The sequence below is a fragment of the Rissa tridactyla genome, chromosome Z (assembly GCF_028500815.1).
Source record: "Rissa tridactyla isolate bRisTri1 chromosome Z, bRisTri1.patW.cur.20221130, whole genome shotgun sequence".
Taxonomy (NCBI): Eukaryota; Metazoa; Chordata; class Aves; order Charadriiformes; family Laridae; genus Rissa; species Rissa tridactyla.
This window is the reverse complement of record NC_071497.1, coordinates 17,106,409-17,129,443: the sequence shown is the minus strand read 5'-3', so window position 1 is coordinate 17,129,443 and position 23,035 is coordinate 17,106,409. Positions and strand designations below refer to the sequence as shown.

The 23,035-nt window shown below is 46.2% G+C and overlaps 3 protein-coding genes across 8 annotated transcripts in view; 2 read left to right on the top strand and 1 right to left on the bottom strand.

Annotated features, from left to right (window-relative positions):
• TMOD1 (tropomodulin 1) overlaps positions 1-4,312 on the top strand; it is a 29,908-nt gene extending 25,596 nt beyond the window's left edge. For 2 of the 4 annotated variants that reach the window (XM_054185884.1, XM_054185886.1), the window contains exons 9-10: positions 714-858; positions 3,356-4,312. In XM_054185884.1, the coding sequence (XP_054041859.1) occupies positions 714-858; positions 3,356-3,420 (210 nt within the window). In that variant the 3' untranslated portion in view covers positions 3,421-4,312. Of the gene's footprint in view, positions 1-713; positions 859-2,512; positions 2,579-3,355 lie in introns of all 4 variants that reach the window. The other 2 variants (XM_054185883.1, XM_054185882.1) reach the window with 2 other exon arrangements.
• Positions 3,795-21,931, bottom strand: TSTD2 (thiosulfate sulfurtransferase like domain containing 2). 2 transcript variants are annotated; one of them, XM_054185880.1, is made up of 11 exons: positions 21,677-21,931; positions 21,235-21,542; positions 18,578-18,686; positions 16,815-16,940; positions 14,783-14,888; positions 14,135-14,170; positions 12,950-13,068; positions 12,136-12,294; positions 11,054-11,192; positions 9,535-9,743; positions 3,795-8,809 (listed from the first exon to the last, which is right to left on the bottom strand). In XM_054185880.1, exons 1-11 carry the CDS (start codon positions 21,902-21,904, stop codon positions 8,717-8,719), a joined length of 1,632 nt encoding a protein of 543 aa, XP_054041855.1. In that variant the 5' UTR covers positions 21,905-21,931; the 3' UTR covers positions 3,795-8,716. The 2 variants fall into 2 exon arrangements, with proteins under 2 accessions (XP_054041855.1, XP_054041856.1); XM_054185881.1 differs by lacking the exon at positions 14,135-14,170 and having other exon boundaries at positions 21,677-21,930.
• Positions 21,932-21,946: 15 nt separating this feature from the next.
• The window catches only part of NCBP1 (nuclear cap binding protein subunit 1), a 32,455-nt gene continuing 31,366 nt past the window's right edge, over positions 21,947-23,035 (top strand). Inside the window, exons 1-2 of one of the 2 annotated variants that reach the window (XM_054185878.1) lie at positions 21,947-22,100; positions 22,301-22,386. In XM_054185878.1, the coding sequence (XP_054041853.1) occupies positions 22,055-22,100; positions 22,301-22,386 (132 nt within the window). In that variant the 5' untranslated portion in view covers positions 21,947-22,054. The remainder of the gene's footprint in view (positions 22,101-22,300; positions 22,387-23,035) is intronic. The other variant, XM_054185879.1, reaches the window with a different exon arrangement.

Sequence of the window (23,035 nt, the reverse complement as noted above, 5' to 3'; positions counted from 1 at the left end):
AGCGCTGATCAGGTGAACACGTCCTGGTTGTGGGCAATGGAGTGGCTGGTCAAGGTGGAGGGTGGCAGCCCACCACCACTGCCAGGTTGCTTTGAAGAGGTTTCAGCCCCTTGTTTCTGCTGCAGTTCCTGGGCAGTATCTGCTGCTTCCTACAGCAATTAACAAAGGCTGGGGACTGCAAGCAGCTTTCCACATTCCTGGTGCTGCCCTGGAGGGCGGTGATGAACCTGGACAATATCACACCTTGCTCCAAGGTCTTGTGGGCACTTAAATAATAATGTCTATTTAGTAAAACTGAAACTTTTGCTACAATGCAAGAGAAAGAGAAGGAGAGCTCCAGCATGTGCAGTGGTACAGATGCCATGACAAGTTTAGCTCCTCCAGAAACCCACAGCTGAGCTGTGGGGAGCTCGGGGACGTGTGACTGGGAGGTCAAAATCATCAGTTCTCCAGACATCTCTCAGCTGCAAACCTGTCCAGGAAATAAAAGTTTTTCAGCAAGAGGCCTTGTGGAAATGTCTGCTGGAGTTGGAACCACTCAGTCGTACCGGGAACAGGCCAGCCATTTGTTTCACCAGCTCCAAGTCAGAAATGCCAAATGGACCAACAGGTCCAAAGAAGGAGGGAAGGGAAGGAGATGCGAGGTCTAAGTTCTCGCTCTGAATCACCCTCTGACCTGACCAGCTTGCTTCTCTGTTTTCTGTTTTCAAAAGAGCCAGCCCTTGGGCAACAAAGTAGAAATGGAAATTGCGAACATGTTGGAAAAGAACACCTCCCTGCTGAAGTTTGGGTACCATTTCACTCAGCAAGGTCCCCGGCTCCGCGCCTCCAATGCCATGATGAATAACAATGACCTAGGTGAGTGGGGCTGGCTGCAAGCCAAGGAGCATGGGAAGGTCCTGTGGAAAATTCCTGGAGGGAGAAGGGCAGAACTGCTCACTTGAAGGCTCCGGTGGGTGGGCTTGAATTAGAAACCACCTCTCAAAGGGCTTCATCATGTCTTGCCCCTCGAGGAGGAAAGCAGCCTTCACTGACTGGGTCTCTAACCAGCTGCTGTCGGCCAGGCAATGGGTTGTGCTCCAAACCTGGAGTCACTGGGCAGCTACAACTCCCAGAAGAGGTAGCATTTTTGGCAGTAACAGTGGGTTTTGTTGGGAAGGAGCGAGAGCTGCTGAAGTGTTTTGATACAGTGCGTGATACAGCATTATGAGCAGACAGCATTTGTGATTCCTGACAACTGCTTGTCTTCCTCCCGCTCCATTCCCACTTTAACAAGGAGATGAAAAGTGGTAGAGTTGAACTTTGACGGCAGTGGGACTTGGCCCATTCCCTTCAGCAAAATGAACTGGAAGTGTTTCTGGGGAGAGGTGGGAAGCCACATGGCTTTGAGTTATCTTTATACCCTCAGTGAAGTTATCAGAAGTGCTTGTGAAGCAAAATGTGGGCAAGTCTGCAAACTGCCATTTCAGCCAATGCATGCAGCAGAGGCTTCCCATTGCTTGGCTACGAGCTGCTGTAAGAGCACCGGAAATCGGTCCAGCAGAGCAGTATTGAATGCAGCCAACGTACCAGCCACACTGAACTCAACGGCTCCTACCTGCATAAGCAGGGTGGTTACAAACATGGCAGTGCCAAACTCCTTAGCAGCGGCAGATGATATATCTGGGAGGAATAAGCAAAAGTTTGCAGATTGTCCTTTTTTCACATTAGGAAGAACCCCTTCCCCAGGAGAATAGGGGTCTGCAAGACCCAGAGGGACAGTGCCAGCAGCTGCCCTGCCCCGGTGCTAGGCAGGCCCCTGCTGTGAGCGGCAGGTTGGGCTGGAGGCCCCGAGGGACACCCCCTCCACTACTGGAACTGCTGGGTTCTGCCAGACACATCAGGAAAGCAAGGGCTAACAGGCAGGGTCTGAGAAAAGACCCAACGTATAAATGCCAGCTGTCAAGAAATGGTGGAAAACTGGAACCACGTATTTTACTCTGTGTATGGTTCACCACAGACAGGCTCTTCTGTCGCTTAATGAATCAACTTCAGGTTTAAAAGCCACAGAAAAACAGCTTTAAGTGGCTGACATGTTTTGACAAATGATAAATATGTTGTGTTTAAAAAAATTTATTTTTTTTTTTAAATATCAATCTTGCGTCAGGCAGTACCATGCTCTTAGGAGGCACAGCCAAGCATAGAGATCTGTGCCAGTTCTTCAGTAACCACGCAGAATACACAGTGTTACGGTTCACTGCGTATTTATTCTGCCTGCGGCTGCATTCCTGGTCACTAGAAGCTTCACCAGGAAAGGCTTGCTATTTTCTGTCTTTTGGAACAGAGCAAGAGTTTTAATGACCATGCAGCACCTGGCATACAAAGTAATCAGCTGGAAGATGTGGATCTAGTGTTTTAATATTCCTGCTGTAAGGGGAGGAATTCACAACTTGCCTTCCATGTAACAGTTGTGCGTTTTGCCTCTTTGACCATTAAGATCTGCATTTTTGTCTGATTTGGTTCTTGTTTGCAGCTCGTATTCATCGGTGTGATGGTGTCTGGCAATAGCATCTCAGCTCCACACCTGGACAACGTATAAGTATAGAAAACTTTATTTTCCTCCCTGTCAGCAATAGCTCTCTGCTTCTGCTCCACTCCAGTGCTCTTGCCTACCATCACCTGATGCTACCAGAACTTGGTTTTGGTCCTATAGCTTCTGTTCTCCAAGATGCTCTATATGAACCAACTGTGAAGGCTTTTACATTCATCCTCATGAGCTAACTTCTGCATCCTCTTTATATCTTTTCTTTTTTTCCTCGCACACATTTCTTGAAAAGTCATGAGTGTAGCTGTCAGAGCTGTAAATCAACATTAAGAGTAAATACGAGACTGCTTTGACCACATTAACCACGATCAGAGAGATGGAGGCTAAAGGCTTAAGATAAGAAATGAGATAGAATTTTTTTTTTGTTTTATTTGAAATGGCAGTTTAGAAAAACTAGCAAAGGAAAAACTGTGGCATCCATCTCCTGCTGTCTTTACATCAGCCAGCATCAGATGATGCTTTGGCCAAAGCCAGATTACAGAGACAAAATGTTTGAAATATATAATTGACTGTAGAATAAGGGAGGTAAGGCTGAAAGTAGCTTCTGGCCTTAAAAATTCATAGGGGCAGAAACCTCATCTTACCTTCCTTGATTTTAAACTGAGTAAGGCTGTGCGTGCTGCTTAAAGCAGGAATTCAGAAGCTGGTGCTATCCTGTTTCTTTCCTGGCAGAAAGCACATCTCTCAGCTCCTTTCCACATCGGGTAAGCCAAGCCTGCCATCCACATCTTCGCCTTGCCGTGACTGACTCCTCTTCCTCTTCTATTTCAGTGAGGAAGAGAAGACTCGCAGAGTTGAACGGGCCTATTTTTCCCAAGTGCAGAACCGGAGTGTAGTTCCTGGCAATGGAGGTCGTTCCCGGTGATCTGTGCTACACTGTGGAAATCTAAAGGCAATAAGTGCCTTGACAGAGTATTTGTGGTGCCTCAGTTCTGTTTTATGCACTAACAGTTTAAACTAACTAGTGGCTGTAGTTGAGGATTTTATCCAGTAGGACTGTTGAAGTTTTCTGTAGAGTTGGAAACTATTCAAGCCAATTTTATGCAATCTCAGTTTAGAGTGCATCCCAGTGTAAAAGTGACTCTTAATTAACCTGGGACCTAATTTTTCTATAAACTTCCTGCACGGTGTTTCATACAGTTAGGATGTGGTATCTATGAGTGAAATATACAACTGTTTAACACAAATTATAGAAGTATTACAAAAATACTTTATTTTTTTTTCCAAATTGATCCCAAGTAACTGTAGAGGAGCAACTACTTTAACAAGCACTTCTATTACCTTGTAACATGGCTAATTTCAAGAATTGTGAATTACAATTTTTTACCGACATTTGCCAAGTCAGTTAGTTGGAGATGCTGTTTCAAATGCATCCCTGTGTTTCTTAGAAAAAAATTATCTCCACCCCCTGATTAAATGGAACTTAAGGCCACCAATTATAAAACAGAGCCTCAAAAATTGAGCGGTTTAGGGGGGGTTAATATCTTTCTATCCTGTGCATGTCTGAAGAAAACCATCACCTTTAGAGATGTGACACAAATCCTAACCCCACAGAGATGGCCAAATGAGTCAGCAAACCAGAGAGCGCCCTCTCTTCTAACCCCTGCTCCCTTCAGTTTCCTTATGTCAAAAGCGTGTGTCCACATACTCACTGGAAACAAGTCAAACTCTCCTTCTTCGCTGTTTTGTCTCAAAGACCATGACCATTAATTAAATTTTGTTCTGCTAGGCATTGTTTCTTTTACTGCCTTCCCTAATGTCTGCATAAACGCAACAATAACTGCTGTGCCCTAGAAAAGCCATTAGATTAAATACCCCGACCCCAGACTGACACTGCATATAGTCCATCTGCTTTTTGTCAGACAGTTCTACCACCCATCATCGAGCCTGGGAGGAACTCCCTACACGCTTGCGTAGCTCCCAGACATAGAGCAGACTGGACCCAGCACTATCCTATCCAAAACTCCCACTATTATCATGGGTGGGATTCTGCTTGGTAGGAAGAGTCTCCTGGCAGAAGCATTACTGTACTGAAGCCTTATTCTTGCTCTGATGACTACGCGTCCTAGAAAATGTTCTCACTTGCTAGAAATCTGGCTGTACGCATCTGTTAAGGGTGACATTTTGCAGCCTTTTACACATATTCCCGCAAGTCGCACAGATTTCTTCAGAGCTTGTGCACAAATAGCACACATAATTTAGCTCTGAGCAACGAAGCAGAGAAACACTACACTTTCAGCAATGTGGGAAACATATTTGTCACGCTTCAAATCCTAATAAATGCACCGGTGGTGTCAAATAAAATGCTTCACTGTAGCTTCTTCCCTGCAAGTTCTGTATCAGAAAATGAAAAGAATACAAAAGAAAGATAGTTGAAAACATATTTAAAAAAAAAAGAAAAAAGTAAGAAACTGGCAGACAGCCTCTTTCTTCCATATGCACTGCAAAGACTTCAAAACGGTCAACTAAATCATCAACCCAGAGCCACACAGTTTCAGCTGAGCCATCCACTCAGATTTGCATGGTACGGGCTCAGCTCTTCCATGGCTTCAGAAGAATATAAATGCATCTTATCCTGGGAAATCCTGACAGTGCTAAGAAACCCAGACATGCAAGGAGATGCATCTGCAGAGCAGGGAGCATTACCATGGATACTACAACATCTTTTCCTGAATGAAAAAAAAAGCCCTTAAAAGGCAAAAAAAAAAAGCAAGAACCTTGTCATATGTTTCACTGTAGCAGCATCCAAATTAACCATGCAGCCCAAACATATATTAAGCCGGCAGGACCACTGCAGGTTCCTCAGTTGATTCTTACAGAGCCACTTTGCTGAAAGATGCATGTGAGAGCTGTGCAGCACAGACAGGCTGTGCTGAGAGGCATCAGGCTTTGTGGTAAAAGGCATCAAGCTGTGCAGCAATGGAGCTACAAAATGATGGTATTAGGAGCAAATGGATCAGTGTTTATCCCAGTACGTCTCCAGGAAAAGGGGGAAAAGCCATCTGCTGCTCACTGCAGCATCTGGCAGTCACAGCCAATCCTGCTTAACTCTCAACTGTCCTGGAGCTAACGTGCCTTCTCTCAGGCATTACAACTGAGGTGCCTGGATCCCACCACACAGCATTTCACGTGGCAAGTCCTTATTTGTACTAATCTGACAAAACTAATCCAGAAGCCAGGATACAGAAGCTGCTCATGGGCTAACTTGCAAGAGGGAGTCTAAGGATGTCTCTTACCCCCCTTTTCCCTCTCTGCAGCAGAGGGAACCTGGCTTTATAGGCCTCCACCTGTACGTCTCAAACCCTTCTGCTCCATTGCCTTAGTGCAGCAAAGACTAGAAGCAGCCCCATGGCTCCCCTCTGCCTTTGAGGTAGAATATCCAGCTACCAGGAGCTCTCAGGAGAATTGTACCTTGTAGACAGGTGTACCGCATGGCAGACAGTTAGCTAGGTTTCAGCATTTACCTCTGTGGAATTAAGCACCTCCAGTATAACAGGTGAAGTGTATTTGTGCAGTACCTTAAAAATTACGATGGAAGCACTAAAGGTTATTTATCATCTCAGAGGAGTTTCAGAAGTTTACACATAAAATATAATTGTTGCCATTCTGTACTGATAAGTGATGTAGAAACAGCCTTCCAAATGGGCTGTGTTCCAGACTTGCTGATAGACTGAATTACAAAATTGTGCTCTTTTTAGCCTAATGCATGAAGAAAAGAGTATGATATGCAAGTTGGGGCACTCCCATCAGTCCTCTAGATTAGGGCTGCAAGTAGAGCTTGCATGTTTTTCTACAAATATTCCAGTCCTCAAAAGCATAGAGGTTAACCGGCCAGCAAAGCTTGGGAGGCAAGATGCGAGGGACCATGGGTGCTGCTTGGACTTCTGCTGAAGAAGCCTACTGATGGGAATTTTCCAATTTCTACTCCAGTATGTATTGTGCACAGATTTACTATTACATACCATCCTAGGAAGATTCCCAGATTATAAATTTTAAAGTCTTGCTTCATGAAAGGAACAGTCATAAAGACAGTTGCTGAACGGTTGATTTCATGGTAGCAATACTGGAATTAAGAGGAAATGGTTGCCATGGCTTTAATGGAGCCAACGCCCCTGTCTTGAAGTTGCTAGTCAAGCCAACAATGAGGCCTTGATGAAATCCATAGCACTGTGTGAGAAAGTTACAATCTGTATGAAAATAACATTGCCCTAACTGTCATAAAGCAACTGCAGAAACCTGAGTATACTGTTTTCTTGCATTTAAAAGCAGTTGCCAGTAAAAAAACCCAACAAACGAGTAAATGATTTTGATTTCCTAATGACTAACTACTATTTAGTACCAAGAATGACAGTAAGTTTCAAAGACATTTTTCAATCAAGACACATCTTCTACACTATTAAACCTTTCTGTACATTCTACAGCATCAGGCACACAAAGCAGCAGGCAGAGAAGTATTTTGAGTTCGTAAGCTGTGGATCCCTTCAATTTCAAAGACAATTTCTCCACTAATAGGAGCTGGAAATTGCATAAACATCTCACAGCTTTTGAAAAACTCAACCCATGTTTACAAAACACAAATGATCCCCAAATCTTGAATTACTTAGCTTGGATAAAGGATCTTGCAGTTTCCTTACAGAATCTCCTAATTGCCTAGGTTGGAAGGGACCTTTCAGATCATCTAGTCCAACCATCAGCCTAACTGTGACAAAAACCATCACTAATCTAAATTATACCTCTAAACACTATGTATGCCCATCTTTTAAATACCTCCAGGATGGTGCCTCAACCACTTCCCTGGGCAGCCTGTTCCAATGCTTAATAAACCTTTCAGTGTAAAAATTTTTCCCAATACCCAGTCTAAACCTCCCCTGGTGCAACTGGAGGCCGTTTCCTCTTGTCCTATCGCCTGTTACCTGGGAGAAGAGACCAACCCCCACCTCCCTACAGCCTCCTTTCAGGTAGCTGTAGAGAGCCATAAGGTCTCCCCTCAGCCTCCTTTTCTCCAGGCTGAACAACCCCAGCTCCCTCAGCCGTGCCTCGTAAGATTTATTCTCCAGAGCCCTCACCAGCTTCGCTGCCATTCTCTGGACCCGCTCCAGCGCCTCAATGGCTTTTTTGTGGTGAGGGGCCCAAAACTGGACACAGTACTCGAGGTGGGGCTTCTCCAGGGCCGAGCACAGGGGGACAACACTTCCCTAGTCCTCACCACACTGTTCCTGATACAGGCCAGGATGCTGTTGGCCTTCTTGGCCACCTGGGCACGCGGCTGGCTCATATTCAGCTGGCAGTGGACCAACACCCCCAGGTCCTTTTCTGCCAGGCAGCTCTCCAGCCGCTCCTCCCCCAGCCTGTAGCGCTGCATGGGGTTGTTGTGACCCGCGTGCAGGACCTGGCACTTGGCCTTGTTGAACCTCATACCGTTGGCCTTGGCCCATCGATCCAGCCTGTCCAGATCCCCTGGAGAGCCATCCTACCCTCAAGCAGGTTGACACTCTCACCCAACTTGGTGTCGCCTGCAAACAATGAGGGTGCACTCAATCCCCTTGTCCAAATCATTGATAAAGATATTGAAGAGAACTGGCCCCATAACGAGCCCTGGGGAACACCACTCATGACCAGCCGCCAACTGGATTTAACTCTGTTCACCACCACTCTCTGGGCTCAACCCTCCAGCCAGTTTTTAAGCCAGCGCAGAGTACTACTGTCCAAACCCTGGGCAGCCAGCTTGTCCAGGAGGATGCTGTGGTAAACTGTATCAAAGGCTAGTGAAGTCCAGGTAAACAATATCCACAGCCTCTCCCTCATCCACCAAGTGAGTGACTTTGTCATTGAAGGAGTCAGGTTTGTCAAGCAGGACCTGCCTTTCATGAACCCATGCTGACTGTGCCTGATTGCCTGGCTGTCCTTCATGTGCTGCATAATGGCACCCAGGATGATCTGTTCCATGACCTTCCCAGGCACTGAGGTCAGACTGACAGGCCTGTAGTTCCCCAGATCATCCTTCTGGCCCTTCTTGCAGATGGGTGTCACATTATAGCTGTTGCTGACATTTATGCACACGTCTGCATCAATTCCAGTGCCATAATGCTGGTATTTTGACAGTCTCTGTGCTCCCCTCTCTGTGTCTCAGTTTCAACAAGCTTCAAGCTGTCGGATTTTTCTAGTGCAAGCAGAGCTGAGCCCTGGATATTTCATGTAGTCACAAGTTGAGAGAAATAACAGTTGCTGGGGAGACAAGAGCATTGGAATGAGGATTACTTTTGCTGTTCATCCTACAGGTCACACACAAGTATGGCTGAACAGACAGTATCTGTTGGTCCTTATGCTGCCTTCAGCCAGTAACGCAGGAGCCGAGTTAATGACTTCAGGTAACTTGCTTCTCAGCGGTATAAAGCAAGAGATGCAGGCAGATGGCATGTACGTGGAAAATATCTTCAGCTCTAAACTGGTCACTCAACTGATATAGCTGCGGTTTTCACACCCTAACGCTAGCTATTGAAGGAAATGCATGATCAACGGAGAGGTTGGACAGATCTATCTCCATGCAGGAGGAAAAGAATGGAATTGTTCTTATGTCCCTTCAGTTTCTTTTGAATTGTGAGCAACTGTGTCCTAATGCACATACTCTGCTCCAGAATCCCCATGGTAGAGGCCAGGCTACAGGACTGTACCCAGGGAGAAGACTCCTGCAGTGCTGGTGATGGGCTGGGCACTCTGGTAATTTACAGTCAAGTAATGGATGGTTTTGAGGGCATACTCTAGGCTTAAAGGCAGCATATGAACAAGACTTTCCGAGCCAACACATTTTCACGATTTCCAAACCTAACTGAATAACAGACAGGGATCTGGTTATAGAAGCCCTTTGCATTAGCACGTATCAGATTAGCTAATGAAACTGCTTAATCTTTTCCTGTGTCCAGCGTCCTTTGCAAGACATGTTCAATAGGTACCCTTGGCCGTCTCCTTGTACATTCACATTCCTCCTTAACTGTCTGTCCTGAAGCCCTTGAAGTCACCTTGAGTTCTTTCTCTTGACAAACAGGACAGCAAGCTGTAAGACCTTTGTTGCGACAACTTGGACATGTCAGGACAAGCTGCCGGCAGTGCTGGCTGGAACAGAGTTTATACTGGTCCCACAGTGTCCCACAGTATCTGCATGCTGGAGGGAGGAGGAAAAGAAAAAGTTAACACCCACATTGCCCCATCTGTCCCCTTTGCAGAGGGTTCTCCTTGGCACCAGGGTGGTGCAATCTCTCACTTAAGTGGCTATCTGTTGTCTTCCAGGTTTTTAATTCCTGCTTTAGCTTGATCTTCTAGAACCTAGTTAATTTTTAAACTTCTGATTTTAATGTAAAAAACTTAGGACAGCTGTCTCTCAGGAAAAGGAAAAAATGCTCACTTCCTCTAGTTATGATTAGGCAGATTTAAAGATTCTTGCTGCCAGAAGAAGAAGAAAGAAGCTGGTGGTAGTTATACCAGTATGCAGGAATGTTGCCTGCTGGGGAAGGGGGTGCCACGGGACTTGCTCACACCTAAAAGCAATGGCTTGTGCAGATGGAGTGTCATTTGGCGTCCTGGTAGAGTTCTTCCACAACTTCAGACAGGTTTTAGCCCTTTAGCTACAGCCCAGTTTAGCTGTACCATCAAGAAGGTGCCTACAGACTTTCCCGTGAAGCTTCTGTAGGGATGGCTCTGATGCATCCAGCCAGGCACCTTCAAGATGTATACGGTAATTGCAGAGGAGAAATGGGAGGTTACGCTTAAAAATCTACCCACTCAGAGATAAAGCAGCACTGCTTCCTAAAGAAGGCTAGAGCCAAATTCCATCTATTTGTACCTGGCAACTGAGAAGAAGAAAACAGATATTTCATTTGCAGTATCTGAAGAGCGATCCCACCCAGAAGACCAGGCAATGTTCTTAACGATTTCAACTAGAGGTCACCGAAATTCCACACACTACAAAAACTTTTAGAGCATGAAAATAACAAAGTGCTGTAGAGCATAGTGGCACTAGTCTTCCAGTGCCTGGCAGTCTGTGCTGATGTTCTGTGAGATTACTGGAGCAGAGAACAGCTGACAGCAGGAGAACTGTTTAATGCTTTGGTCGCTTGGCCAACCGTAGTCTGATCAGCACTGTGGGCAGCAAGTGAGTAACGACACCAGTAGTGCTTGACATACGTCTCCATAGCTGCAGATGGCTCATAATAGGAGCTGTTCTGCAGGGTATGCTTCCTTTTACTGCTCCAGTTTTAGGGAACTCCGTTTAGTGAGCCTCGTTTCTCTTATTTCTGTTTTATGTGTTAAAGACATAGAGTTGATAATCATCATGAAAAGTGATGGCACTAAAAGATCAAAGCAAGTATGAGGAAGAACTACACAGACAAGTTTTGCTGCCCCTATCCTGCATATCCCTGTGGAAACAACTGCAATAGCTCCCCAGCCTTCTGCACTTACGTTATCTAGTCCTACCTGAGATGATATCTTCATTGGAACAAATGGCGTAACGATCATCAAACACAAACAGCTTCCCCCTGTAGAATCCATCTGGAAACTCTTCCAGGTACTTGTGAATTCCACCTTTTAGCTGGTATACCTCTCTGCACACTGCCTGTTTAAAGCATATTAGCAGAAAAGCTGAAGGAGACAACAGCAGAAGTAGTGTGCCAGAGTTCCAAAGCAAATGTTAAATGCCAGGGGTCAACAAAAAGCGGTGTCTTCTCAGTGACCATCAGATGGCACCACGTGCACCCACAACTCTAGGCAATGCCACCAGAGATGACTGGGCAGCTCCACATTCCTGTCTTGTTGACATGAACCCAAATGTGCATTTAATGTTACAGTCAAAAAAAGGCTGGTAACCTCCTCAGCCGCATCACAGGTCAAATGCTTTTGAACCTATGTGCACTGTTACTTATTCTGGTTTTATGTAGTAAGCTGTTATGATGAGCAGAATTTCTCAGGGTTCACATTGGTGCAGCAGAGAAAAAAAAAAAAAAATCAAAGTTTAAATCTCTGGAGAACATACATGTGTGCCGTTCCCTTGCTCATTGAAGGAAGGATGCAGGAAAAGAGCGGGCTGGAAAGCACAATTAGAACAATGCAGTGTGCTGGATTTAATTCCACAACACTGGGAAAGCACTGACTGGCTGATTTTCAGCACTCTGAGATGCTCAAGCTGTGCAGTAACACCTGCAGAGCATAAACTAGACAGAGCTTGTGAAAACACTGCAGAATGCTCTCAAGCCCTCCTAAAACATGGTTACAGGGGGCAGGGCAGACTTATAAATACCCCTTCTCAGCAAATGGGTTACGTAATTATGTTCACAGAGCAATCACTGCTGTGACACTCATCCATGCAGATCATCCTGAGCTGCATTAAACTACCCATGTCCTTGACAGACAGCTTGAGGCAAGTGTGTGTCAGAGACATTCATCTCCCCACCTGCTCATTGAGCAGTTTGTGCTCAGTAAGAATTGACCAGCAAAAAAGACAGCTGCCCCTAAAGCAGTTGCAACTCCCCGGCACTTGTGCCCTCAGAATGGCATCTCACCTTGCTCCGGAGGTAAGCAGAGCCTCTTTCACAACGAATCCCTCCTGTGCAGTACATCAGGACACGCTTGTCTTTAAAAAGCTCCAGGTTTTCATCTACATAGCTGGGAAAATAGCTGAACTTCCTGATATCTGGAGCCAGACAGCCCTGGAAATGTCCCTGCAATAACAACAGATGTCCATGCGACTGGTCACAAGCAGTCTTACACAGTAAGGTCTCTGCCTCAAACTACAGGAAGTAACAAACCTTTGTGCCAGAACACTCAGCTCACTGCAGCTGCTTTAGGCAGTTCCTCAGTTGCATTTAAGCATTAAAGTACCTGTAAAAATCCGTAAGAGGATTCTGGACACAGCATGTCTCCTCATTCAAACATAGAAGAGGGAGCTAAGCAAGCAGAACTGTCGGAGAGAAGATGAGCCAGAACAGTGCAGAAGGGCTGGTGGGTGTGACAGCAAGTTGCCCCTATTCTTTCTGACATATGGGACAAGGCAAAAAATGCTGGAAAACATCCTTACAAATTATGCTGCTTTTACTTCAAGCTCTATGGTATTCAGTGCTAACGTTGTATGGACCACTTTATCTTCTTCCTGTCCCAAGTTGTATAAACACTTAGCCAGGCGGGATCCATGCTGAGTTGCTGAGCAGGTCCTCTGCTTCTTCTGTCCAATATTCATTACTAAACTGAATTTTGTACATATTACAGTTAATCTGAAACATGGAATCTCTTCTTTCAGTAAGGTTACACTCTCACAATGTGAAACGCTTCCCCCCAGCACCTATAACACACTGCAAGAAACAGGCAAACAACACTTACTATTTTACTTTCATAGAAGTTCCTACAGTCCAGCAAGATGGTATCGCTTTGTCCTTGACTGGCCTGAGACAGATACTGTTCTACTTCTCTATGAAATTCCTGAGGGGATAAGTGGATTCCTTTAACAACAACAACAAAAAAAAAAGAGGGGGAAAGAAAAGAGAAAGAAATGAGAACAGAACTACAAAACAATGTTACATATGATCTCATTGATCCAGGTTCTTCTCAGATTTCAAACAAAAATTTTCTGTGACAGTTCACAGACTTTTCATTCCAACTCAACCAGCCAAGTTTATCCACGTTCAGCTTCCTATTGGCAAATGAAAGCAAACACAACACTGTTCCACATGACAGAAGAAGCAGCAGACAGGCGCTTGTCTCTATGATCTTTGTTATGTCCCCCTGGCAACTCTTGCAGTTGTAAAAGCAAGAATGAAAAATGTTTCCCTTCCCTTTGCTCATCTTTCATTACATTTGGAGGCGTAGAAGCGTACAGAAATACAATTTTTTCAATGAAACTCTTCTCTGTTGATAAAAATGGAAAAATTCCATAGGCATATATTACTTTCAGTACAGCTTCAATTTACATAGTTTCTCAGCTTTCAGGTTGTGCAGGACTTAGGACTCCCAACCTACTGAAAAATAAAAAAACCTCCCCCGACCAAAATCTGTTACCTTATTAAAAAATAACCCTACAAACAACCTGCCAGAGTAATGGGAATCATCTCCATAAAATGCTGTAAAATAGGAGGAAAAAGGAAAAAAAAAGGAAATAAATATCCAAACATACATCCCACAAACTGCCAAAAAAACAGGGAAAAAAGATAATCCTCTGCCAAAACCACAAAAAGATGCTGTAGAAATTTAGCACCAACAGAACCTCTTGGTGGGAAAAAAAACCCAAACCACTCTGTTAATTGCTATTTTCTGTGCTCCTGCATACCACCTACGTAAGTGTCCTCATAGCAGATGCGTAGCCAGTGACATCTTATCGGGCATAATCCATACTAAGCAGCTACAGGTAGCAAAAAACAAATGTAGCCTGTGTTACATCATGTGAAGAGTGGCATGAACCTGATGCAGAACTTGGCTCTGCTTTTGTGTAAAGGGCAGAAGCATGGCTAACTTCAACACAAGTAAAGCCAAGTCAGCAGTGCTTAACATAGGAACATGTATATACTCAACTGTGGGATTTGAGCTTTAGTGGGATTCTAGCATTTTCTGAAAAAGAAAAACAAACAAACAAACAAACAAAAGCTTTCGGCATCCACAGCACCAGAATCCACTGGATTCACAAGAAAACTCCATGGAAAGCTCTTCCTATACAGCTTGGTTCTTACTGCAAGCTAACCACAACAAGATGGCATTGGAGCTCTTTGTATGGTATCATTTCTAAGCAGTCTCAAGCACCTACAGAACACGTAGAACAAATATGAATATATTCATGCACTGAAATGTCTTTCCTAACCATCACACATAGTTTCACCTTACATCTGCCTAAAGCAGATGTCCAATGACTTATTCCCTGACTAAAGCACAAGGTATGCCCCTACCCCAAAACAAGGTAACTGCTTGGTGTCGTTTGAACTGTTAGTGTTTCCCACAAAACAGAAAGTTAATTCTATTTTTTGAGACAGCTAAACACTTAGCAAACCAAAACCTGGGCCAGCAAATTCCCTGCACTAGTAACTTTTGACTAGCAGTAAGAAATCAATTTCTGTATCTATTTCTCCTGGCCACTGTGCAGTAGGAAATGTTATTGGTAAGAGTACTTTATTCTTCACTTACCTCTCACTTGGGTGAGAGGCATTATTTTTCATTAAATCAACTTACCATTTTCTTTGTAAGACACTATCTTTGGATCAATGCCCATAGGTACAATTTCTTTGAATACTCCAACTCGAAGGTCTGGGAAACAGTGAGCTCCTCCTGCACTGCTCTAGGAAATTAAACACAAAAACAATCCACAAAAATTTGCCAGGTGTGAAGATTAAAAATACCCATTCACTTTACTTTCTACAGCTCACTAGAATATGAAAGGGTCTTGATGGCCGAGGGAAAGCAATGTCTGTCCCACTGAAATCCACATTCTAAATCCGGAAGTTTAGGCATTGGGCCCCTACCACAACCTGACAGACAGGTATCTCAGGACCAATGACTACTCTGCAGGTGAGACAGGCACCATTTAGCCTGAGATGCAAGTCACTGAGGAGTGGGAAGAACAGGTCTTGATCAGAAACATCACTAGCACCTATCATGATAAAGTTGAGGCCCCTACAAAGCATGCTGAGCCTGCTAGGAATATTAAATAATCTCCTCCAGTAACGGATCACGGTAGCAGCTCTGGGCCCTGCAGCTCTCTTCAGCCACTGTGACCTCCGACAAAAGCACACCTAGGCCCCTGGTCATGACTCGTGCAATGAGAACTGCAGTGGTTCATGGGCGTGAAACACTATGGAATCAGCCAGGCTGAAGACCTGTTGGCAGTGAGTTTGACACCATCTGCCCGTCCCTGCAAACTCAAGTGCAGGATTTTCCCTCTGGAGGTCCTGGCAAGCCCTTTTTGATAGGCAATCGCATTGCAGGTGACAGGAATTGGGAATTTCTGCAGGGCTAAGCCTCAAACATGGCTTAGGTATTATCAAGCATATAAACACTCAAACAAGGGCGCAGTGCTGTGCAGCACTGTCCCAGCTACCACAGAAATTGTCTGTAGCAACTACAGGGGCCACTGAATATTTACACAGCCCTAAGTCCTCTGTGTCTTCATGGCACAGAGACCCGAAACCACTGCTTACTTGGATATACAGCATGCAGAAGAACTGTGAGACAGACAATACCATCGTGTCCTAACGCATGAGTGTCAATGCCCAAAGAGATCATGCAAGGTTGGACGTTTTGCCAAGGTCAAGGTAAAAGTTCATCCTTGTTTTGTTTTTGCATTTACACATTACTGTAACTAACAGGTCACATGTGCCCTTGAAAATCCACCAAGCACAACAGACAGTTAAAAAGCTATGAGTGAATCAGCACTGCAGCTCTACATGGGATTTGAGTTTCACTAACTGTCTTTGATCTAGTTATTTATGGTAAACAAAATAGTACTCCCTACAAATAAAATTGTGTGGATAAGAGAAATGCTAATAAAAGCAGCAGCTTTCCTTCCTCAGAGAGGAAGCAATACCTACAGTGCTGGGGCAGCAAAAGCCTACCAGAATGCCATATGGTGCCAGCTACAGATGCCATCACCATCTGAAGACAACAATCAGCGCATATGCTCAGGCTCAAGCAGAAGTTAGCACCTCACTCTCCCTCCAGTCAGGCACTAACTGGAGTACGGAGAAACCTCTGGACTCTGCCTGTCTCTTTTCCCCAGCAGACATCCAATTCATGGAGCTGCCAGTGCACCTATATGGACACCAAAGCCTGCATGAGCCTAAACCAGTAATCTTCTAGGTGAGGATCTCAAATCAGGGTGAAGAGGAGAGTGTAGGAATACTTTGCTTGGGTAAGCGTACGTTGTGATGCCTTGATTTTGGCAGTCAAGTTGGAGTAAATGGTTGTTGAAGAATGGTGGCGCTGAAGCACACTCCCTCATTCACCTGTATGGGGAGCTTTGCAGCTGCACCCATAACTGCCAAAGCTTGTAGCAGCTGCTATAGCTGCTCATGATAACCCCTACTGCTGGTGAAAACTAGCAGAGATATCTAAATAAAGTAAGGTCAGGAACCCTTGGCTTAGATCAGTGCTGGGAAAGCGGAACTGCTAGAGCAGAAGTAATACTACCAAGAAGCAATGTGCTTACTTCTCAAAGAGTAAACATCCTAAATTAACAATGTCTATGTATAAATTATTTTTTTCATACCTTGAAATCCTCTTTACCCAAAATGTCTTTGAACAGAGGCTGGGAAAGCATAACTTCAATGTAGAGACTGGTAGCTACTTTGCTTCCACCAACGGTCCCATTAATCCCTTCTGAAGCCACTCGTACCTAGAAGGCAAGAGAAGAAGCTGGGGCTAAGGCTGCGTGACAGTAAAATTAGCGAAATATGACTGGGTAACAAGAGGCAGACACAGAAGTATGTCCAGAAAAAGAAATACCAAGGAAGGAAGGGAAAGATGGTTATACTGAAGCTGAACATTAAGAAGACAGTAAATAAAAGAGGAATAAAACCCCAGTAATCACTTCTGAGACATTTCAAAAGAATGACATCAAGACAGTCAGAAAAGTTTGTGCAATAGAGAGAGAAATGCTAACCGGTTAACAGGCAAATCCTGCTGTCAGCATTAAAATTCCCACTCAAAGTCTGCCTCAGGAAGAACAATGGGATTGTGCCCAATGACTCACACAGCTAAAAGGAAAATGAACATGCATAATACTGCATGTAATATTAAATTTCAGTGTGAGTCATTTTATCTCCAGCACTGACAAATGAACAAAAACTCTGAAGTGGTGAAAAATTAAAAAAAAAAAAAAAGACTGAATATAAGAGGCAAGGGAAGAAACAACCGGTTGAGAAGGCAAATGCTGTACCTGTCTTGGAGACAAAAAAAAACAAAAGAAAAATACCAACCACCAAACAAGATAGCTGAGCTATGCTGATGCACTCAGCATAAGTGAACGTGTCAGGACATTTCAGCCCCAGACCTACGCTCATATAGAACAGGGAAGGTGCCTACCATTGTCAGAGAAAGAGAAGCTACTTAGGAAGACAAAGTTGTCAAAGATAAAAGTAGCCTCCTGCTCTGAGTTGCCCTCTTGAAAAATCTTTCTCCCTACAGATAGTCTATAACATCAGCTGCGTAAGGCTAAAATTTTGAGAGCCTTTGCCCACAGCCTCAAGAGCCAACTCACCTCCTTGATTTAGTCTGCCAGGAATAGAAAGAACAAAGACTGTGCAGGAATGAGCACTGCTATCCTATGGTGTGGCCTAAGGTGTCAGCTGCTCTCATCTCATTCCTGACAGTATGGATTACAGTTCACTGTAGGGATTCTGACTGGAAGACCATTGCGCATTGAGGATTTAGTGACACACATAACAGTTAACTAGAGCAAGCCCAAACCCATGCTGCACAGTGCTGCACCTCCAGCTTGGCCTTCAAGCTGTGTGCGTATCCTTTAGCCACAGGATAAACCCAGCCTGATAATCCTAACAGAGACGCCTGCATGCAGCTCCTGTTGATACTAGTGATTATGCCACCTGCGTGTCCCTGCCTTTAACTAAAAGTGCATCCTTTCTATTTGACAGTAGGAGCGATTAAAAAACTTGTTGTCCTGTAAAAAACACCTGTAACAGTTCAAATGATGGCAATGGGGTAACCCTTACAAGGTTCTGCACAGTGTGCTGCATGTGGATCAGAGGCTCACTCAATGCTACACAACTCAGGGTTCCCAGCATCAAAAGGGATAAAAGATTATCCGTATTATTTTCTTTTTCTTTGTAGCATTAGCTCTTAAATATAATTTTAAATGGTGCCTTGCAGAGTCTGAGTGCCTTTCTTAATGGCATTACAACAGACTAGCACCTTCTGGTGCAAAACACTTGGTTCTCCACGTGCCCCATTGTCCTGCACTAAGCAAAGAAGATGCTTTTCTGTTAAGAATGCAACCATTGCCTAAAACCTTACCTTGCCAGAGAGATGCAGATGCTGGCACAGGGCCTTTTGCCAAGCACAGAGTTTCTCTGGATCCTTCACCTCACAGTAACAGTAATACAGAAGTACTTCTCCCACCTCGCTGTCCACAGCATGGCAAAGATAAACAAACAGGAAAAGGATGTTAGGGTTGAAAGCACAAAAACATACTATTGCATTAGCCCTTCAAAAAGCAGACAATTTTCTTCTGGCAGATGTGGGGACCAAAACAAAACAGAACAGCACAACAAACTTTGGAGGAGTTAGCACTGCTGGGCTTATTTCCAAGAGAGAGAAATATGTACTGAATACAGCTCCCACGTTCCTAGCTCTCAGGACTGGTTAAAAAATGAACTCATCTGTGCTGCATGGGACATCTCTGCCAGTGGCCTACTGTGCACTCTACTCAAGTTTCTCTCAACACACAAGAACTGCTGTTCTGTGCACACAAGCATCCCATTAAGTGCTTCATTTAACAAACTTGCACACTGAAAATTCAAGTGCTTGAGCTATCAAAACGTAAAAAGACAAAATTTTCAGTGAGATTGTGCGCACCAGCATTCTGAGCAGCACAAGCCAAACCCTCTCACAGTCTGAAACATTTTTGTGTACTTACATATTCACAACTAACAAGCCCTTAAGGTACTTGAATGAGCTGAGAAAAGGGACCTCTGCAGAACATACCCTGCTGTTCTGCTCTTTTCTTTTATGGTCCTTCCTTATTTATAGATCAGAGTCTTCAAGAACCTCATGACATGCATGCGAGGGTCCTGAGGGAACTCGCAGATGAAGTTGCTAAGCCACTGTCCATATTTGAAAAGTCGTGACAGACTAGTGAAGTTACCAATGACTGGAAAAAGGGAAACATTACCAACATTTTTAAAAAGGGAAAAAGGAAGACACGGGCACCTACACGCTGGTCAGTCTCACCTCTGTGCCCAGCAAGACCATGGAGCAGATCCTCCTGGAAACTACACTAAGGCACATGAAAAATGAGGAGGTGACTGGTGACAGCCAATATGGCTTCACTAAGGGCAAATTGTGCCTGACAAATCTGGTGGCCTTCTACGTTGGTAGATAAGGGAAGAGCAACTGACATCATCTAGCTGGACCTGTGCAAAGCATTTGACACTATCTCGTACAACATCCTTGTCTTTAAATTGTGAGAGACACAGATATGACAGATGGACCACTCAGTGGATAAGATACTGGCTAGATGGCTGCATTCAAAGAGTTGCGGTCAAGGGATTGATGTCCAGGTGACAAGTGGTGTCCCTCAAGGCTCTCTACTGGGACAAAGATATTATTTAACATCTTTGTTGGGCACATGGACTGGAGGATTAACTGCATCTCAGCAAGTCTGCCAACAACACCAGGCTCTGTGGTGCGGTCGACATGCTGGAGGAAAGGGACCTGCCTGGACAGGTTTGAGAGGTGGGCCCATGCACACCTCGTGAAATACAACAAGGATAAGTGCAAGGCCATGCATGTGGGTCAGGGCAATCCCAAGCACAAATACAGACTGGGCAATAAGTGGATTGAGAGCAGCCCTTAAGAGAAAGACTTTGGGGTGTCGGTGGATGAAAAGCTGGACATAAGCTGGCAATGGGCACTTGCAGCCCCAAAAGTCAACTGCATCCTGGGCTGCATGAAAAGAAGGGTCGCCAGTAGGTTGAGGGAGGGGATTCTGCCCCTCTTCTCCACTCTCTTGAGACCCCACCTGGAGTACGGCATCCAGCTCTGGAGCCCCCAATATAAGCAGGACATGGACCTGTTGCAGTGAGTCCAGAGGAGGGCCACAAAGATGATGAGAAGGCTGGAGCACCTCTCCTATGAGGACAGGCTGAGAGAGTTGGGGTTGTTCAGCTTGTAGAAGAGAAGGCTCTGGGGAGACCTTACACAGCTTTCCCGTACCTAAAAGGTGCCTACAGGAAAGATGGGGAGGGACTCTTTATCAGGGAGTGTAGCAACAGGACATAGGATAACTGTTTTAAACTGAGAGTAGATTTAGATTAGATATTAGGAAAACATTCTTTATTGTGAGGGTGGTGAGACACTGGAACAGGCTGCCCAGGGAAGTTGTGGATGCCCCATCCCTGGAAGTGTTCAAGGCCAGGCTGGATGAGGCTTTGAGCAACCTGCTCTAGTGGGAGGTGTCCCTGCCCAGGGCAGGGGGGCTGGAACAAGATCATCTTTAAGGTCCCTTCCAACCCAAAACCATCATATGATTCTATGAAGTAAAACCTGCACAGGTCTGCTTTAACAATGCTGGAAGATACAGCTCTGATAGTTCAGCACTCTGAAGTTACCACCTTTACTATCAAAACAATGTAACACACCTAACTCTGCAACAGCATGGCAGTAATTTGCATATTTTGTACAGGCGTGAGCACTTGTGAAAGGAATTCAAATAAATTAAGTGACTCCTGGAGGGCACCTACACATATTGATCTAAAGAAGTATCTCAAGAAGATATCTGAAGATGTAAAGGAATATTGGGGAAGACTCTTCCTGTACCTTAAAGTGTCACTTGACTGAACTTCATAAAAATAAAAGAGCAATACTGGCAGCAGATCATGTAAAGTGTAAGCATGACAATACCCCACTCCTGGCCAGTACTGGTCCTCTAAACCGCTGAGGGACTTTCTTACCTCGTCAGCTCTTCATAGCTAAGGTGGCTGGTGTCTGGGAGCGTACAGGAGATCTCAGGGCTGCTACACGAGTGCCCGTTCAGCCCGTCCCCGTTGCCGGCAGGAGCCGGGCTGCTCGAAGGGCTGACTTCGGCCGCCAGCCCTGCCTGTTGCCCAATGTCCCTGCCGTGCTGCAGAGCCACATGCCTGTGAATGCCGGCCAGCTCTTCAAACGCCTGCCGGCAGCACCGCCACCGCGGCCCGCCTCCGCCGCCGGCACACCGGCCCGCCGCCGGCACCTCCTTTGCTTTGACGAACAAGGAAAAGGCCTGAAATAGCACCACAAGCAACACCCGTTACCGCCGCTGCCCCCTCACCGTCCCCCGGCCCAGCACACCGACTCCACGGCCTGCCCCCCCCGCCCTTACAGCGGGACGGGCCGCGGCGCCCGCCACCGACCCACCTTCCTCCGGGCCCAGGCGCGCTGCTTCCTGGTGGCGGCCGTCTCCCCCTCCGGCGGCGACCCCGGACCGGGCGGCGGCGCCTCGTCCGGCACCATCTCCGCCTCAGGCCCCATCACCCGTGAAACAGCCGGGAAACGGCTGGGAAGTTTCCTCTTTCGCGCCGCTGCTTTCCCGCCGGCCCGGCCCAGCTGACCCCGGAAGTCCTCCGAGGCCGGCACCCGCACCATAGAGCGGTGAGCAGAGAGGCGGTGGCTGCCCCGCGCCCCTTGCCCCGGAAGCAGAAGTGCCGCGGGCCGGAAGCTGGGCGGTGTGGTAGGAGCGCGCTCCCCTTCTGGCCCGCGCTAAGCGTCCCGCCCGTTCCTTCGCCGCATCCCGACATGTCGCGACGGCGGCACAGCGACGACAGCGATGGTGAGCGGCGAGGTAGACCTCTCCCCCTTTACTTCCTCCCCCCCCCGAGGTGCCGAGGGTGGTGCGGGCCGGACCGGACCGGGCCGGGCCGGGCCGGGCCGTCCCGCCGCGGGAAGGGGTGTTTGCGGGAGGGAGGAGGCGGGGATGAAGGGCGGCCGGGGCAGGGGTTCTCCGGTGGGAACGGTAACGGTGTGGTCCTTGTGTTGGAGCAGGGCAGCCCCACAAGAGGCGGAGGACGTCTGAGCCGTCGGAGATCGAGGAGAGGCTCGAGTCGCTCATCTGCAGGGTGGGAGAGAAGGTAGGCGGGCGGGCCGCCTCACGGCCGGGCGGCAGCTGGGAAAGTCAAAATGGTTCCCTCCCTACTCCTCCCCCCTTCTGTGTGTTGTGTGTTAGCGGTTCGTTCGTAGTAACCACCCAAAAAGAATTTTTAATATTTTTTTTATGAGATAGTTGGAAACTTGTCAGCTTTTGCGAAACCACATGGTAAAACGGGCAAGTGTTTAGATGGTAGTGTTATTATCTTCCAAGCAAAGATAAGCAAACAGCAAACAGATACCACTTAGCGTCTGTGGATGGCGTTGCTGGTTCCAGTCTGCCAAGGATGTGGGGGAGTTAACTCGGTCTGCCCGGGGCATAAGGTTACAGGTCCTGAGAGGATTTGAGGCTAATAGAAGGGGGGAGGGGGAAGGGTAAGGGCAGGGGCAAAAATGATGGTGCACTGAAAAACAGGTCGCGAAGGTGTTTAGTTTCATGCTGTATCATTAATCAAGGCTCAGTTGCATTACCAAGATGTCCCTGAGGCAGTGTTAGATCTTGCATCCCAGGGGAGCACTGACGTTTCTTGCGGGGGAGGTGGGTGATCAGGTGCAACTCTTGTGAGGAGTAGCTGCTCCTCTCAGGCAAGTAAGGGCAGTTATTTACCACTAACAGAACTGACCTGTCGCTCT

What these genes read in the sequence shown, in the direction of transcription:
- TSTD2 (XM_054185880.1), bottom strand. Translation starts at nt 21,904, where the DNA reads ATGGTGCGGGTGCCGGCCTCGGAGGACTTCCGGGGTCAGCTGGGCCGG. An exon ending in GCGCCTGGGCCCGGAGGAAG is followed by an intron (nt 21,543 to 21,676) that starts GTGGGTCGGTGG and finishes GTGCTATTTCAG; the next exon opens with GCCTTTTCCTTGTTCGTCAA. An exon ending in CTGCTTACCTCCGGAGCAAG is followed by an intron (nt 11,193 to 12,135) that starts GTGAGATGCCAT and finishes TGCTTTAAACAG; the next exon opens with GCAGTGTGCAGAGAGGTATA.